This window comes from Melanaphis sacchari, unplaced genomic scaffold (assembly GCF_002803265.2).
Source record: "Melanaphis sacchari strain LSU unplaced genomic scaffold, SCAv2.0 Contig12_pilon_pilon, whole genome shotgun sequence".
In the NCBI taxonomy this organism is placed as follows: Eukaryota; Metazoa; Arthropoda; class Insecta; order Hemiptera; family Aphididae; genus Melanaphis; species Melanaphis sacchari.
This window is the reverse complement of record NW_020270527.1, coordinates 1,346,423-1,366,914: the sequence shown is the minus strand read 5'-3', so window position 1 is coordinate 1,366,914 and position 20,492 is coordinate 1,346,423. Positions and strand designations below refer to the sequence as shown.

The 20,492-nt window shown below is 24.1% G+C and overlaps 1 protein-coding gene across 4 annotated transcripts in view; it reads right to left on the bottom strand.

The window, feature by feature from the left end:
* LOC112591189 (protein turtle homolog B-like) overlaps window positions 1-20,492 on the bottom strand; it is a 318,331-nt gene that overhangs the window by 84,271 nt on the left and 213,568 nt on the right. For all 4 annotated transcript variants that reach the window (XM_025334915.1, XM_025334918.1, XM_025334916.1 and 1 more), the window contains exons 5-6: window positions 13,052-13,255; window positions 5,781-5,926 (exon numbers count right to left, since the gene is read on the bottom strand). In XM_025334915.1, coding sequence (XP_025190700.1) covers window positions 5,781-5,926; window positions 13,052-13,255 — 350 coding nt within the window. The remainder of the gene's footprint in view (window positions 1-5,780; window positions 5,927-13,051; window positions 13,256-20,492) is intronic.

The following is a 20,492-nucleotide window of genomic DNA, read 5'->3' as shown; positions in this document are numbered from 1 at the left end:
GAAACCAACATTTTCCAAGGGATCAATAACCCTCCTTCGCCCACTCCATGGTTAGTCCGACTGGCGTTCTCACTAGGTTAATGTTTATCCGATTACCCCGTCCGGGTTTCGTCGTTTCCCACCGGAATTCTGAGTGAATTATCTTCCGGGGTTTGTTTTGCGCGCCCTCGCGGTGGCTACCGCCACTGGAATCCCGGGACTTTCCATGTATAAGACTCTACATAAGTCCTACGATCTACTATCAACCCACCCGTGGCAAAATTATATTGCCTCTATATCTCTCTCTCTCTATATATATATATTTGCTATAAAATAATATCTGTCGCACTACTCAGTATCACTTTGGTAGATGATCTGACCACTTGAGATTTTATATATTTCAATATTCATTGTATTTTTTTTGTTTTTCTATTATATTTATGTAAAATTAAATATATTAAACTTAACAAACCATTAGCGCTCCATATTTTAAGTTGTTGCCTTTACAAAGAACGTAATTATTTGCACTATTATAGACGTTTCAACGTAATATAGTTATATAATATTAGGTAGAGAATTTCAACGGTAAAAGTGAAACGTATAAACATAGATACGGTAAAATCTAAATAATTACCTACTTTTTCTCAGTAATGACGTTATAAACGATAATTGAATTAATAATAATATTGTAGAATACGATCAAAAATACAATATTGGCGATCGAATTTTGAATGAGAAACATAAAAATAATATTATGTATTGATTTCAGAATCGAATTGAAAACAATACACTCGTAAGAAAAATGAAACAATTCGATTTTTTATTAACTCACAAATCAAAATTAAAATTTATTTGAAGTACATTTCTTTATAAAAAAATACGAAATTTCAAGTATTAAATTAGTTATCAAACACTTGTATGTATACAGACGAGTTTATTTTCATCAAAGTGTATAAAGTTATATCATTTTCTTAGAAAAACAAAATATTATTTTTTATTATTATTATTGTTACATCAAAAACTTTTATTGTTTGTAAAAATAACTAAAATTCATAATCATTAAATTTGAATGAACATTTTATAATTTATTTTATTTTTTATTTCACACAGCTTCTATACTAGGTATTGGAATATTTAACAAGTATTTATAATTTTATAAACTTTATATGATATGAATATATATTAGGTACAGAAACGTTAAAATTATCGATACAGTTTTGTCTTAATAACTCTTATAAAATAATAAAAGTTAAATATTTATACATTCGCTGTGTAAAGTTAATTTAGTTGTCTTAAAGAAATAATTTATTCATATAAAATAAATGTAAATGGTTTTGAAATAACGCGAACTGATGATAATATTTGAGATTATTTTTTTATTTTAGATATGATATCACGTAAATTATTAGTTAAAACAGTTCGACATTTGTTATTCATGTAAAAAGTATAAATAAGTAGGTATATAAGATTACTGTTCACGTAAATTATTTTTATACTGAAAATCATTTTTTAATTTATATTATTAATTATTGTAAAATCGTAAGTATTTGTGCAGCTAAATAAAATAATTAATAAACACTAAGTTAATTGTTAAAATTTATTTTGTAATATTGAAAATAAATTGCTATTCTATAAAAATAATGATTTGGCATACGGTTACAGTAATTTGAGCATATTTTCTTTGGATTTCTCGGTTCTGTTTTTGAATATTTGTTTATAAAGGTTGTAAGCCTGTAAGATTTTGATTGATTTTCAAGTGATTTTATATTTTTTTATTTAGAATACTTGATTAAACTTCTGAATATAATATTTAGTTGAATTAATTGTAGATGAAAAAACAATATTCCCAAATTAATCTTTAAATAATAATAATTCCATAAATTTAGTATAGGAATGACTAGAGCTTTTCTTTTCATTCTATGGTACAAATGACCTATTTAATTATCCAACTTTAAAGTAATGTATTATAATTTATATTATATTATATTTATAGTATTAAGTTTTTATTTCTTTAAAAATTATCTTTACGCGTCTAAAATACTTTAAAATTATTTATTTACTTTATTTGTTAATATCTACATAAGCTTAAGGTTAAAGCAGGAAATATAATACAAAAATACGATTCAAATTCAAAATATTCCTTACGTTTTCTAAACCATTCAGCATCTTTTATATGACACAATATACTAAGCAAAATTTGAAAAAAGCAATCATTAATTGACATATTTGAAAATTCCAATTTAACTGCTTTCGTAGCAGCTTTTTATAAGTTCTACATCATAAAAAAACCACATACTATTGAAATTTTAATTCAATGATTTTAGACCTTGAATATTTTTCTTTATACGCATCTTCTATTAATGTATCTAGTATTATGAAATAAACGGAGTGTATACAATTTGAATATTATAACATATGAACAAAGTATATTTTTTTTGAACAGAGTAGATGAATATGTATAAGTTGCATCTTAATAATATCTTTTATAGCCACTAGCCAATGGCGACAATTTTTAATGTCAAAAACAACATTATTTTATTTTTTTGTGCACAATTTATTATCAAAAAGAAGAAATAAATCACCATTTGTAGTTTTTTATTCAAACTTTTTTTCTCAACTTGTTGTACTCTTCTTATTTAAGTCAATTTACCTGAAACCGATGTAGTTATCTACAAGAAAAAATATGTTTATACGTTTTTACTATTTTTTTATTAAATGAAAAAAAAAAATATTATTTAACATAAAAAAAAAAATAAAATGTTTAAAAATTGTTAAGAATTTTTACGGCGAAGGCCTAATCTTTGGATTTATTATAATGAAAAAGGAAAGACTAATTTTTATATAAATGATCTACGTTTAGCTTAGATTATTATGTAGTGCAATACAAAGTTTAACAAATCATTTATTACGTCTATTTTTATTTAATATTACGGATAGTTTAATACCTTGGTCGCACAATAATATCTATTTAGTTGATCCAAAACATTCGTCTATCAACCATAGCGCCTTTAATTACGTTTACTAACAATTCGTTTATTTAATTTATATGCAAACAAAGAAAAATATAATTTTATAGAACTGTATTCTTTGTTATTATTTGTATTTGCTTTTTTAGCTTTCTAAGTTTATAATGACTCCGTGGTTAGTAACCGTAGAACTTTGTGCATCGTGTTTCATGTTATGAATTGCTTTTTTAATTTTAATTTTACTAATGTCTGGAACACGTTTGTGTACAAAACTTTTCAATTTCTTAATATTGTCAACTTGATCACGGCATGGGCAGTTAGCAGTTATTATTTTTGTATAAAACATATATTTTGATATTTTTTCCGATAAAGCATACATTTAGGTTTTATATATAAATAATTTAAATCTACTATCACAAGCTGAATAATGGTTGATTTATTATAGATATTTTTTTTTTTTTTTTAGGAAATGGATCATATTATCATTGTTTAACATAATGCTTACTTTTTTATATTGATACTATTTAATGAGTTACTGCTTTTTCTTTTATAGTTTTAATTTTCAGGTCTGCGTAAAGGGTATGATTAGAAACATAAGATGGGGAGTTCGTTAATTTTCTTAATGCAATAATTTGAAAAGCCTGAATACGATTTAGATTTGATTTTTTTAGCATTTCCCGAGAGTTGGATAACATAAGCCCAAATAGGTTTGATAAGGGATTTTTACATTAGTAGTATTGTTTTTAGATTTGTGTGTTTAATATTAACTAGTAAGGTTTTAAGCATACGAAGACGAAGGTTTAGTTGTAATCTTTTTAAAGGCGTATGTTGGGCCCAGATGAGTCTACGGTCAAGGGTTAAGCCAAGATATTTTACTGTTGGAGTAGACGGAATTTGAGTACTAAAGAGAGTGACTGCCGGACAATGCCTTAGCTTAATGGTGAAAGTTATATAATTTGACTTAGTTTGATTTACCTTAATCCTTCAATTATTATACTAGCTCTTCATAGGAAAAGATGATTTAAATTACGTATATAAATATGTAATATAGTATTTTCATATAATAGATACAAAAAACTGCTTTTAGCAAGAAATTATGAATGCACAATTATGACATTATTGTATAACTGGAATTCTTAATATGAAGTGGTGTAGCGATTTAAATCTTAACTAACTCGTTATTTTGGAAGTGAAAATCTATACTAATTAATTTATAAAGTTTTGCCAGTGAATGGATTATCTTTTCACATTGTAATGTGATATAACTAACCCAAAACTCTGCTACTAACTAATAAAATTAATTTACCATTTGTATGTTATATTTATATTTAGGTGACTTTATAAATTGATCAGTCTAGATTTTTTTCGCCGAATAACAAATTACTTCAAATTTAAATCATTATATCACTTTCTATTAAGTCTTCTAAGAATTTCGATGGAATGGCGTCGGAGTTGGAACGGAAAAAAAGGGGTTTTAAACAATCTGATATCATGGATCAAAAATATTAGTACTTAAAGAATTTCGGCTATTTCTTCTATAGTTTTTATTTATAAATGTGAGTTAATGTAATATCATATGTCCCGATGCGTATAAAGAGTTTATTTTTATAATTAAATTAAGTTCTATAAATGAATCAACTACATATGATAATAGTATTTATTTTACGTTTATTTTAGCTGTATAATCGTTAGAGTCAATTGTTTTGTCATCAGTCCAGGTTAGATATAGTTGGTTCAGTGATGAACCTAAATAACAAGTTATGTAAATTTTTGTATGGTTAGATTATTTAAACTTTTTAATCAATAGACGGTTAGACTAAACCTCATTATAATACTAGACGTTGAATGAGTTTATTTTTTGTAATGCACTTATAGATCGCATAATTACAACTCATGTTTTGAGTTTTATTGCTATCCGTGGCCTATAAGATACAGATACGTTTTTGCACTAATGATGAACACGTTTTCAAATGAAGTATACTGTATATTGAATCAATATTATCATTATAATTGAGATCAATGTTTTTGTTAAAATTTAAAACTACTGATTGATAATAATAAATTTATAATTCTGCATTCTACAAAATAATTTCAGCAGCACAAATAAATACCAATGTGTGTAGGTTTTCTATATACATAACCTAACCTATGGCTAGGTAAGATAAGGCTTATATTAGTGAACCTAATATATCGTGGTATTAATTATTGTTTTAAATATTTGTAAGATGCATTTCTATTGGATTTTTATTTGATAAAATATAATATAAAAAATAAAATTTAAAATAGTAATAACTTTAACTATGTACGTGTGTTAAGTTCAAATAAGTGTAATTAGTTTTATTTACTTATGAACTATTATGCCATTGTAGCTTAAAAAATTATGTTAAAAGACTAATTTATAAAATGTTACAATTAAATTAAAAGACATTATAATTTATAAGTAATCAGTTTAATTTTAAACTGATATGAAATACACGAATATAAACCATCGACGTGTGCAATCATTTTAATTATTTTGTTCGTGTATACATTTGGATACAATTAATAAAAGCTTGTTTAGGTTAATATTGATAACTTTCAAATGAATAAAAAATATTTAATTTTAAAATTTCTGATTTGATATTGAATAAAAAAAAGATTGCAATATGAAAATAAATCATTCTGGCAGAAATTTATTGTGTTACTATTATATTATTATTCATAATCAATATAAAATAAGTATAATATCATAACTTGTATGGTTATTTATATTAATTTTTGATATAAATATAATTTAGATATCGAGTTCAATTATGGCATAGTTTTGTTGCAAAATTAAATAATTAAAAAAATTACCTTTATTTTTGGAAGCTTCTTATCGTTTCTATACCACGTAATCGATGCTGGTGGTCTGGATCCAGCAGAATGACATTGGATGTCGTATCTCCGGTCAGCTACCAAAACATCGTCCATGACAGAGAATGTAACTGTGAGCGGTGGCACTAAAATATATAACAAACAATGAATTTGTTTCATTATCTTATAAGATTAATTATTAATTCTAAATTAAACATGTTTTGCAAAAATCAGTTTTAGATTTTTATAAATATTACAATATGGCATAGTATATAGCTTTATTTTAAATAGTTTAAATATAATTATTTATTCACAAATTATTCTATAGTCATATATAAATAAAAAAATGAGTTCCAATTCCTACTTAGTAAATCAAATTTAATTTATATAAAAAAAAAATAGGAAACCATATTTTTGAGTACCTAAATTGGTTCAATCAACAGAAATTGACCTGTCTGGAAATAATTTACAGACTTTTCATCATTGTATAACAAAAATTAAAAATTAAATATCCACAAATTTACAAATTTAAAGGGAGAAGTATTAAATCAACTATGATCCTATAAGTACAATGATGTATATTATCTATGTACTGCATATAAATATATTAAAATTTAACTATTAAACTAACTCTATAATAATTTTATTGTTTTTTGTTTTATTGATTGTTATTATTTCATGTTAAAATTTACATTCATTAATCTAATATTCTATAATAAATTATTAAGTAAATGAAAATACATCGACCATGTGTATAGTACAATAGAATAATAAGCTAGCTATTTGAAGTTTATTTACTTTTCATTATGATATAAATATCAATTAAATGATTATAATATAGTAATAAGTTTAATAATGATAACATATGATAAAAAAATAATTTAAACTGTGTAAAAAATGTATTTTAAAATTATTGCGATTTCAAACACTAAACACAAAAAAAATAATATTATACAATTTATTTAATTTAGAAAAAAAATTTTATTATGGTATGTGTAAATTTTGTTCATTAAGTTTTTCTTTTGTATTTCTAGTTTTCTAAAAAATGTTTATGTATATTCATAAATTTCCGTGTATAATAAGGTTAAAAAATGTAATATGACATAATATAAGTTATTATGTCATATTACATTTTTTATATTATATTTATTGTTCAAATAAAATCATATATTACATTATTTAAATTAATAATGAATCTGTCATTTTATGGTATAATGGAGGAATTAAATACTGATTGAGTAGGTGATTCAAAAGACATATAATGCACAGTAACATATATATGTATATATAGTGCATCTGTGTCGGATAAAAAGAATAATTTTCCCCGTAGGATCCATCTGTACAAGATGTATATGTACGTAAGCTGCAGGTATATATAAATATATTATATATATATATACATGTACACTTGGGGTTTGGAATTTATCCGTTATGAAAACTCCTGGAACCAAAGTGAAAAATATTACTTTGAATGCTTTCATGAAAAATCATTTTCCCCGCGAGATATTGAGTTTTTCAACTTGCCATAAATAATAAATACGGTATATGTAAGCTATGTTGGTACTTAAGTTAACACCTTCTGACTGCCGAATTAAAAATTTCTAGCCGAACATTTCATCACCTTATGAATAGGGATAATGGAATTTTCAATTACGAATATATATATATATATATATATGTATATCATATATTATGTTTAATACAATATGTATGACGTATGTGTACAGTGTACATATGCGTATTGTTGCCAAATACATTATTAACGTACTCAAAGTGTAAACTAAATTTAAAACTATAATCTAGATTATCTTAAATGTTAATTCCATTTAAACGATAAATAATTAAACTCGTAATGCTTGACTTCACTTGTAACCTTTTTCTTCAACGAGATTGCACAGTATTTCAATAATCAATTTATTATTAAATTATTTTTTTTTATACTTCTACATATCACGCTATATAAGTATGACTGTGTACGCAATATTTTGTGTAACATTTGTTCTTCATTCAAAGGTCTTTGTTTACTATAAAAAAAAAAGTGTTAAAGGTTACCCTAAAACTGAAAAGTTTAAAATTATAATTATAACAACGAATAGCATAACATTACAACAAATACATAATATACGATTATAATAATATTGTTTTGGCCTATACAAACTGTAATATTAATCAAATCCTCAGCTTATAAAGAAAATGTTTTCTAATAAATGCAAAATTAAAAAAAGGTTTGATGAGAAATACGTATTTAGGCCCATCGGTGTCTGTCAAATTTATTTCATTTATTACAATATTGAATTCAAAAAATACATACAGAAAGTCAAAAACTATATGATTCATATCGATGGTTGTAATTAACGCACATTTATATAAATTTAAAGTATTTAAACGTTTTAAAATTATTTTATCACATAAAACAAATTTAAACAGCTAGGAAATCTAAAATTTAAATTTTAACAACAAACAATATCCAATCAAAAAATAAAGCTACTTAAAACTTCAAAATATTTTACTAAATACCTACTTATCAGAATATTATTTCCTAAATAAAATACAATAATATATATATTCTTAAAATAACTACTTGATTGTAATTATATAATAAACAATATCGACAACTCGACATGGTTTTATTTAGTTATAATTTAATTAATTTTAAAACATAAATTTACGCGAACTGCATATGTATGTAACAATTTACACAATACTCACAGGCGATGAACAAATAAATTGTATTAAAATTATTAATTTCACAAGCGTATATAGAGGGGGTCCCGTATTATATTATGCATGATATACAAAAGCGCTGTGTACTTTTTATATTATTAATAATAACTTGATTTCGTTAACAAATTATGTTTCTATGGATGTTGTTTATTTAAATTGAACTCAGTGACCGCTATCATTGAATTTTTCATATTATATATAGTACCGTGTTATACAAAGATTTTTTTTTTTTTTTTTAATCATAATTATTTAAAAAGATTTATTATTTTGTACATATGACCTAGATAATATTAAGGACAGTTATCACTTTTGGTTTATTTCCAAAAACTTAAATGAACTATAAAACGCATGCCTAAATTGTAAAGTATATGTGTGGTGGTTACTATTCATGATAGATTCAGATACGCAAATCGTATAATACGCTCAAGGTGGATACATTTTTTTTATTAGTTATTTAAAAGGCAACGCATTCTTACAAAATATATTATTATCTCTGGCACATAGGTTTATCTCTGTCGTAACATTTCGAAAAAAACATAATAAATATTTTACATTCAAACTATAAAACTAACAAAAAAGTTGTAAAGTTACGAGATTTTTTTATAAATGTCATAAAATAAAATATGTAAAATACAAAAACTAATCATATAACTATTTGTATTCAATTAATTATCATAACATTTTTGAAATATTTATGTTTAATAATTACATAACTTTATATTTTTTTTTTATGAAAAGTATTGTTTATTAATTTAAAATAGGCGACTATGCGTATATATAATCAATACATTTATATTATTATTTATTTTAAAAATATATAATAATCGATTAAAGTCAGATGCCTTCAATATAATTACAAAGCGTATACATACGCGTTCATCTTTATGTTTCTGGTTTACTAGGTCATGATGTTTGTCACTATATTTTAGTGAGATACAATATTTTAAGTGGTGCTATAATGTAACACGATACATACAATATACTCTAATTCATTGCTTTTAACGAAAATTGACTTGTTAATACACGTTTACGTGAGTGCATAATCAGTATCAAAACCATTAACATGAGCATACATACATAATAATATTCATTAAATAATCATCAAGAAAATGTTTACAGCATACAATCTATTTTGATTAAAATGTAACGTTCAAAATTAGTTTTATTTAAATCAATAAATGTTCGGGGAGTGATTTAAATATTTTTTTGTTATTATTAATCGACGAGTTACTGTAAAAATTGTCATACAAGGAGCAGAAGACCCTAATATTGTTTCAAATTAAATTTTGAATACCTATTTAAAAGTTACAAATATTTCAAGGATGATAATCATTAAACAATAGTTTTCATTATTTTTACTAGGTATATAAAAAAACGAAATAATGTGGTACATATATATATACTAAGTATGTTAAAGTATGTTTGTTAATTCTATAAATAAAATCTGAGTAAGAAATATTTAATATATATTATTTAATAAAATACAACCTAATATTTTAAACAGTACCTATTATGTTTTATTGCAATTTAAAGAAATACTTTTGTGATATGGGGTTAAGCGAAATATCAGAAAAAAATAATGAATCATTATTTACTACATAAGAACTTAATCATGAAAAAAGGATAGATAACATTACACTTTAAAAGCAAATTAGATTAACATATCATATTAAACAAAAACAATCTTCAGTTTGATACAATCAAAAATTATTGTAATCAGTTTAAGTAGAGCAGAGTCTTGTAATATTTCTTGTGATTTTCTAAACAATAGAATGTAAACATTTTTTTTTCATACACCTATATTTTATTTTCTATATTTCAAAAAAATCATTGTTGTATAAATATCTTGACAAAATCTGAATTTTATATCAATTATACATAGATAAATGTATATATATATATATATATATATGTGTGTATGTGTGTTTATATATTGTATAAAGTTTTATATGTTTCTACCTTTATTGAAGTACTCATTATTATTTTGAATACAAATATGAACAAAATGTACTTATACCGTTTTACTAAATAAATAACAATAACAACTCTTATAATAAGCATATTATTCAAAGGACAAATAAAATAATGATAAATTATTGCTGTTAAAAATTAAAATTTCACATTTTCATTGAAATTAATTACCTATATATTGAATAAAAGTATGTTATTTATTCATTTTACTATGTAAGTAATTAATTTTTATGTCTGAACTCTGAAGATACATTTTAACTTTTTTTTTTTTTTTTTTATTTAAACTTTATATATACAATATATACAATTAGTTTCAACAATTATAATTAAAGTACAATTATTGTTACAAATACATTAGAATAATACAATATGAATTTAGATTAAAAAGTCTGAATGGTTAAAGAAAGATAATATGTTTAATATGATGTTTTTTTGTTTATTGGAAAATAAATTTATAGTATCGAAAAGGATGTTGGAGAAGTTCAAAATGGATAGTAGGTGGTCACGATGTGTTGATAAGCTGGGGTAGATGAAGAGAAGATGGTTAATATCACAGACCATAGGGTCATAGTGTAGTGTGCAGAGAGAGGAATCGTTCAGTGACAGTTTAAAGGATTTTAACTTTTATGTATTAAAATTAATTAATAATTTAATAAAAGAAATAATTAGATAATAAAAATGCCTAAACAATGTCTTTTGGTATAACACATTTACAATTTAACATTGAATAACTAATAAACCATAAAATAATAAGATTTTAGTGTTTGTATCACTTTGATTCACTAATTTAATTATAAAACCAAAATATCTAACGTCTAAACAACATTTATAAAATAACTAAACACAATATACTAAATTAATAGCGATTATTCAAGGCTGCCAAATCATAATTAATTTTAGAGTATCTAACCTTTATATTATTAACATGAATAAAATAAATATATTTTTTCTTCTGTGCATTATTAAATCAGTGCTCTGCGAATTCATATTAAACAAAAAAAAAAAAAACAATTGATAATATAATAATCAACGAAATATTTTCGATTGCCAATATTATATTATGTATATATTTCTAAGAGTTCAGATAGCAAACACAGAGACTTAGCTAACATAATCTTGTTAATTTTCTCATTAATATGTCAGATTTTTCGATTATTCTTCATTAAAATAAAATCAAGCACGCCACGCGCTGAGTGCAATGATGAACAAAAGGATTCACGTGATAACTGTCATTTATCATACAATTGGAAAACATAGAAATAAAACAAATTCTATTATAACAATAGTAAAAAAAAAAATAAAAATATTGTACAAATTGTATTTAAGTAATGACAAACGTGCTTATCAATAAAATTATATACAAGGAATTAAAGGAATAATAACGAAAAAGAATATTGTGTTTATTTGTTTGTTTTTTTTTTTTTTATTATTACTTGCAGTGAAATGAAATAGTACCTACGTTTGAATCACGGTTTTCTATAGATATTTTTAGTTTTGATCGATTAAAAACGAATAATACGTGAGACAGTCATCTTATAAACGAAACATAGAGTGTATTTTTTATTTTCACTTTGTGACTTTTTGTTTGTTGCCCTTTGTTGTTTATTGGGCTATTGGTGGACCACAGATAATCAGACACACTTTGGTCAGAGTGGGCGTCAAAAAAAAAAAATTCTTTTCACACAAAAACTACCACCCTAACCAATGTAATAGTAGTCAGATGAAAAAAAAAAAAAACGAAACACCAATGCCTTTTATTTCACATTATATTTTTCATCAAGGAACTTAATTTTTTTTCGTGTACACACGATTACAAATAGTAATTACATGGTGGAAGTAAAGTGCAGGTTGTGAGATGGAAAAAGATGAATAAAGAGAGAAAGCGAGAGAAAGGAAAGTAAAAAGATAAAAAGGGACAGAGATAATGGATTCACGAAAGGCTAATAAAGTTCGTTATTTTTTTTTACTGTTTCTTTTTTCTCCTGCTTAATTCCTGACGTCCAATTAAGACCTTTAGATCGACGACCTTGCCGACCCTTGCAGAGCTTCCATCAGCTATAATACATATATACCCACATACATTACCAGTAGACACATCTGTATATAAATAATTATATCCGCTGGGTTTTAATTAACCACCCATCCTTTCTTCTCTCACAATCAACTTGATAACGGTAGAAAAAAAATGTAGATGACCTTCTTTAGTTTGTTTCTGTGTTTTATTGTTGGTAATAATATACATTATTTTATAGATCTAACAAGGACAAAAAAAAAAAACAACATATCAGGAAACCTGTATGAAATAACCAACCCCAATTGCTAAAGATAAAACGTTATTTTCTGGAAAGAATTGAACTGGATAAATATATTTAATACAAAATATTTTTATATTTTTTCGTGTTGTAAAGCATAGTTTTTTTTTTTTTTTTTTTAAACCTAGTTGTTATTCATTTTACCTAGCATGATAAAAATTAATCATGTAAAATATTATAAAAAAATGAAATTAAACATTTTATCGATGCTTAATATTAATAAAAGAATATATACTATATAAATATATATATATATATACTCACATCTAAGGTCCAACACGACTGATGCCTGCCGGGGATCCATTAATTTCGTGTTTGATGCCCTGCATGTAAACACGGAACCGAAGTCTTGACGGCTAACAGACGGCCAGTGCAGCCTGTTCTCCATCAGGTTTATCGAGCGGTGTTCACACTCGCCATCCACCACTTGATTGTTTTTCAGCCACACGACTAGTGGTGGAGGATTTCCTGAAAAATCATAACAATCCTAAGAGTTAAACGGCGCGTTTTTTAAAATATGACATTATTGCTTATATTTATATTGCATTATAATGTGTCTTATACAAAGAAAAATAATACTTTTAATTAAAATGTGAGTTGTATATTTTCGTGGTTTCCATAATACTACCGTATAAGCAATATCAATGTATTTAAATGTTTATACGCAAACATTATCGAACTATTATTTCAATCTGGAGTAACGTGTAAATATATTTTTTATTTGACCGCGTTAGAAATGTCACTGATATCATCACAAACTGACATACGTGTTTAGAAACGTGACATTTACTATTTCGATAAATTTGAGAAACGACTGATAAATATAAAAATAAATTATTTAATTTAAAATAATTTATTATTATGATTAAGTATAGTTTAATACAAACTGAAAAAAATTGTTTTGAAAGTAAGTACAATATAAAGGGATTTGTCTATAAGGTTGACATTTAATAAACTTGTTTTTTTCACAAAAATAAAAATGTTTTTTAATATAAATTGATTATAGTTTAATTAATTTAAATTAATATGTTAAGAAACTCTAATTTTTATTTCATAAATATGAATTAGTAAATGTTATGATCAATAAATGTATTTTAATATACGTAAGTAATATATCATATATATATATATATATATATATATATATATATATAAATGCAAATACATATTTATAAAAAAAAATTATTGAATACCCCTAAATGTATTACATATTCATGATTTTATAAGTAATTATTGTTTATTCGTTTATTAAGAAATAGTTTAATTCAATTAAGACAAATATTTGTTTGTTCAGTGTCGTGAAGATATGGAAAAATAAATGGTAATATTTTAAAATATTATACGAATAGTAAATAAAATACACATCTTAAGTATTGATTGTGACGGTACTATTATATTAGGTTTAACACAATGTTAAAAATAATTCTGATTCCTAATAAATGTGTGTGATTTATTTAATTTTCCCACATACTATGTTATTCTTAGAAATTTAACTTCACAAATCGATATTCTAAAATTCATACTCGATATTATCTATAAACTTTCAGTCCAAATCTTGGATTACTTTCATTTGGAAATGTTTCTATATAAATGGAACAAAATTAATCTCACCATATTTTAGGAACTCTTTAGAGAATACTTTTCATCAAACTGTATTTCAGTATATTTTTCTTTGTCTTTAAAAACACTTTGTACAGGTACCTACAGCTATTTTTTTTAACAGTTTTTTGAATTTTTTTTTGAGAATTTTTTTATGAATGATCTTTTAACTTAATTTTTGTAATTTTAATCTTCATGATCTCTTAAACAATTCACAGTGCATAATACAAAGTAGTTCTAAAAAGAAAAAAACAGGAAAATGCATAATTTTTAATCACACATTGTAAAACATATAAATAATTAGTTTCTGTCATTATTTTATTATACTAATAAATAATATTTGTATTTAAAATATTAAATATTAATAAATTATAGTATATTCATAAAATAATACGTATTTTCAATTATTTTAGCACGGGATTTCATATAACATATAATATCGATACACCAATACTGACTTAATAGATTTGTTGATTTTATTAAATAATATTATTTTAATTATTATGTGCAAGTAATAGTAACAGTTAAAATATTTATAATGCTAGTACCAGAAGAATCATTGTTTACTGTTGATTTACATATTATCAAAAAAAAATTATATAAACGGAATTAGTATAAAATATAATATTATGTTTTGGACTACATAAACTAAATATATTGTTAAAAGAATCGACAACTAATCTTTCTCACTCTCTTTCTTTGTATATTTATGTATGTATATATGTATGTATACGGGTTACGGTAGAGTATTGAAAAGTAAAATAAAATAAAAATAAAACCGTTTTTTTTCTTATAGGAGAATATTACGGTATCACGTGTCTCAGCTGTTGCAACCGACTTAATTTCGATCGGGAAAATAAATTGTTGAATTAATATCGGCGACGAAATGATATATATAGTTTTGAGGGTAGGGAGTGACAGAAATGAAGAGAAACCAATGAAGTTCAATATTGAAAAGACCCTAGAAATTGGGTATTTAGCTTGGACTTTCTGCGCTTTATAAATTAAGTGCAATTTATTTGGACAGGTAATATACATTTTTTTTTTTAGCAATATACTATTATCCACAACGCCTAATAAATTATTTTTTATCTTTCTAGTATTCATTGATGCTTTTCCCTGAATTTTCTTCACAGACAAAGTAGAGAAGTGATCCACTATATCCCATGATATCAAAAAAAAAAAAAATAAATAAATAAATAAATAATAATAATAATAATAATAATAATAATAATAAAAATTTTAATCTCCTGGTATTGTTTTTAGCAAATCTTTCTCGTAATAACATGTAGTTAGGTAGATACGCCGAAGAACAACTTACTCATATTCAATAACCAATACAATACATTGTTAACTTCATCAAATCCTCGCGTGGGCGTGTATATAATAACGCTTTTTCAGTTTCAATGAAAATTTAATGCTACATATTATATCCTTATAGATTCGTTTGTATTATTTTTATTATTAACGTATTATCTTTATCATTACTTCAAAGAACCAATTGTGATTAATCGGTGGCATGATAATAGGCATTTAATATTTATAACAGTTATGCGTATAATACGCCCAGATAAATAATTCAATTTTATTTTATCAAGAAAATTTACTAGCTACACTTTTCTAATCTAATCAACTTGTGTAAAACACAAGTAATAACACATAAAGCAATATATATATATATAAAAAAAATGCATAATCATTGGCATGCCCGTTGTCGAGCTGTCGACGTTTAATTAATTGATCGCACATCAGCACAATAGTGCAGAGAATGTTGAAATGGTATGTAGTTTGGCCAGCTGTAAGGCTGCAATAAGATTCTGCAAAAGTTACTGAGATCTAATATTATAATGAAAACAATGAATTTATGAATAATTACAACTAGAATCAAAACTATACCTATATGCTTCGTTTATAATTTTGATAGTAAAGAAATACTACATTTTTATACAATCAATACTTTTTTAACTATAACAAAATAATAAAAACCATTTGAAAAAAAAATCTTAATTTTACGTTTAAATAAACAATTTAAAAAAAATGAAACTTAAAAGTTGAATTTTAACTATTTCTAATATTACAAAATATGATGAAAAAAAAGATTTAAAAATTATATACATATCATTGTAAAATTAATATCTTTATCACTCCATTTAAAATTTTCCAACATAGTACGTAGTTATCAATAAATTCTTTTGATATATTTTTACATAATGGTTTTAAACATAAGTGAAATTTATGCTAGTTTATTTCTCAGGAAAATATTATTTTTTTTTCGTTTTTATTAAATGAAATACAATCTGTAAGTTAAGTTTTATAATAAGTATTTGAGATGAGCTTGCATGTATGTAATGTCAAATAGTGTGAACCGATAAATCATCCATTGATGACACTTCATGGTTTGAGAAGACGCGGGCAAGTTATTAATTTTTTTTTGTTTTTTTTTTGTTTTTTTTTTTTTTTTTGTTCAATGAAAGTATGAGCTAATAACAAACAAATGTGCAATATAAAATATGTTTTGAAATATAAACTGTATATTATTATAAAACAAATCGATTCATTTTTGAATTGAACTAGATTTTAAATGTGTTATATGCCTCACAAATGTACAATTTCGTTAAATCCCTAGCACTGAACTAATGACAGATATTTTCGAGTGGCCTGTTGAGGAACATTTTTAAAATAAAGGCAACTCCGACACGTCTTCAAACGACACGTACTCAAGATACTCGACCACGCGGGGTGAATAATAGAGTAGAACAACAACAAACATACCTTCTTAGTTGACGAAGAAGAAGATGGGGTGATTGCGGGGGCGTCTGGGAGAGGTGTTAGGAGAGGCGTGTTCAAAGGTCTACCGCTATACAACGACATTACATGACGCGGACGAAAGCTTAGGTTAGGTTTAGTGAGCACAATTCGCTCTTTCGATCGACAAATTTATATTTATTTGTGACGCCTATACGCGACGGAGCGACTCGATCGTTAAACACCACAGCCATGACCAATTCTCGTGAGAGCCAAGAAGAAAATATAATAGCTATATCATATTATTGTACATTATACTGGAGAGTTATTTTTTCGTTGTTACTATCGTTTCTCTCAAGAGACCGTATACTTACTACACTGCAGAGGTATTACGCGATGCGCAAATATTACTACGTTATGTGTTTAGAATATTTAGGAATTGTTTACCGGATGGTTTTCTTTTATAACTATCACTGACCAATGTAAATTATTATTATTCACTCCCAAAAACTAATATTGTTATCAGGGCAAGGCAACGGTCTACAAAAATCACAAACGATTGATGGTTACCTATAATATATAAATATCTATATTTTAAAAAGTTTGTAAATAGGATTATATGGTATATTTATTAGTTAGATTTAATGTTTGACGAGAGAAAACAAAATGATTGAACTGGATAATAATAACATTATTTTACTTGATGAGATTACGAATAAAATTATTATATGCATATCGATGAAAACGTAAATTAATGAGGTAATTTTTTTGTGAATTCAGTAAAATTATATACTAAATACCGAACAAAAATACTTTTTGCCGAATAATATTTAATTTCCATTTAGCTATTCGAGATTAGAGTTATAAATTGGAAGAATTAAATATAGGAACTACTACCTGTAAGCTATAATAACATATCAGTGCAATAAAAAGGATTCGTTTCTTTAATCAATATTATATAGAATGGAGTTAAATTAAAAAAAAAGTTTCATTTGACTTAAGTAAAGTATAATTAATTAGACCATCGCTTACTCGACATTTTAATTAAAAGAACTATAACGAGCTGAAATTATTTATTGATCAGGACCTTGTATCAAAATAATATCATATTATTATTCGAATGATCAACTTAACAGTTACGATTATAGGTTGTATCCAATTGAATGTATTTGTGATATAATTTAAACCTATGCAATTAAAGAGTTTTTAATAATGTGTATTGAATTTCAATAGATATATAAGTTAAAGTTTTAGAAGAAGATATACCATAATAGTAAACCGTGTTACCGATTTTCTTGTTTTTTAATTAAGGAAAGCAGTAAAAATGGAAATAATAACAAAAATAAAAATGTATACCAAGATTAAAAAAGAAAATGGTGATACCTAGCAATATAATATGGTATTTGAAATAAGACATGAGCAGTTATCAAAAATAGCATAAATGTATTAAATGATACAGTAAAACAGAAAAAGTTTGTCAATTAATTATTGTTGTGATAATGTATGCACAGTATATTAAGGAAACAGAAGAGTAATGTTTGAGTAAGACGCCAAGCACTTTCAAAATATTCTTTTATTATTATTTTTAATTTAACGATTATTGTCTTATTTCTTAGTTTTTCATTTAAATAAAAATATAATGCGCTTAAGTTGTTTGTTATGAGATTTACATCAGAAAACGACAGACCGTGTAAACGTTGATGAGTGTTGATTAATATGAGTTTAGACAATATTCAAAATCCACTGCCAATCGTCATTGTTTTAATATTATATGTCAATCAATTATGTACGTTGAAAATTTAAAATGTATCTACGATTATTATAACAAATTAGTGTTATTCGTATAAATGTATTATTGCCGATATCAACTTTTTAATTTGTATTTGATTAAGTACCTTATATCAAATTACTTAAACAAAAGAAAATATATTTAATGTGTACAAATTACTTATAATTTACATGTTTATCAATCAGTTTTATAATGATTGATTTTTCCTTTCATATTACTGATTATTTAATAATATTAATTTCAATCATAAAATCAATTCATATATTTAGGAATAATATTTGATAACTTAACATTTAATATGTTTATTTATTGTCTAATTTCAATTCAGATAAGTGTTAAATTCAAATTAAAAATCCATCCATATTATTTAAATATATACTATTTATTTTATAGTATATTATAGTAAAAAATATCAATTTAATGTTTTGTCTAAATATTTTTTTTTTAAATTTTGATTCGTTTACCAAAATGTTGTTTTATTTCAAAACTCATAACTGTCATTTATTTAAAAAAAAATTTTCATTTATTTGTTCACTGCTATGAAAACTATACCTATAACATTAAATGATAGTTAAAGAATATTTTTATTTAATAGAGAGATAATATTATTTTACAAGCTTATAATTTATTTATTAAAAAAATTTTTAATTGATTTATTTAAAGTTTGTTTTCTTTAATATTGAGAATATTTTAATTTACATTCACTATGAAGTAAAATTATATTAAACTATAACACTTAAACATTGAAAAGTTTGGTTATTAGTTTTACAGACAAACAAGTTAAGTTTTTATAATTCTGGGTAAAGCAAGGATTGAAGCATGCTAATTGTATAAAATGATGTTAAATTTCAACACTTTTTTACGCTAGTAATAAAATTATTTAAAAGCTTAATTTTGACCATTTAATTTATGTATAGGTATAGTTTTATGGTAATTTTTTTACCTAATAATTTTACAGCAATAAAAAATAGATCAATTAATATTATTTTTTAAGTAAATTAATAGATAAAAGCAATTCCAATGAAAATTAGGAATAATATTTGAAAATCTAATAACAACAATTTAATCTAAGATTTGCTTGAAAAATTGTAAAATAAACAAAATTTGTGTTTTAGGTTTATAGAGTATTACATAATATTTAAACATAATGTTTTAAAGTATGATTGTACTTAAGCCCCGTACATTTCTTAAAATACTTCATTAATATTTTCAATTCAAACTTCACACCAATTTTTCTCAAATTATTCTAAAAAACGCGTGATAGATGAACTATTAAATGGTCATTTAAATATGGATGAATATATACAGAAACAATTTTGCCTAAACTAGTTTTTAAAAAATATTTAAAAAAACTATACAAGGTATTTTTTTTGTTTTTGTGTTTTGTATATTGCACATGTTTATGTATTATAAAATACCATGCATATTCTGCTATCTTTCTCAGCAGTTAACTTTAATTCAAATTAATTTTTGTTAAACCTGGTATTTATTTTATTTTAACATACTCCATTATATTAACCATAAAATTAACTATAGCGATTTTTAATATCATTTTATTTAGACAATATAATT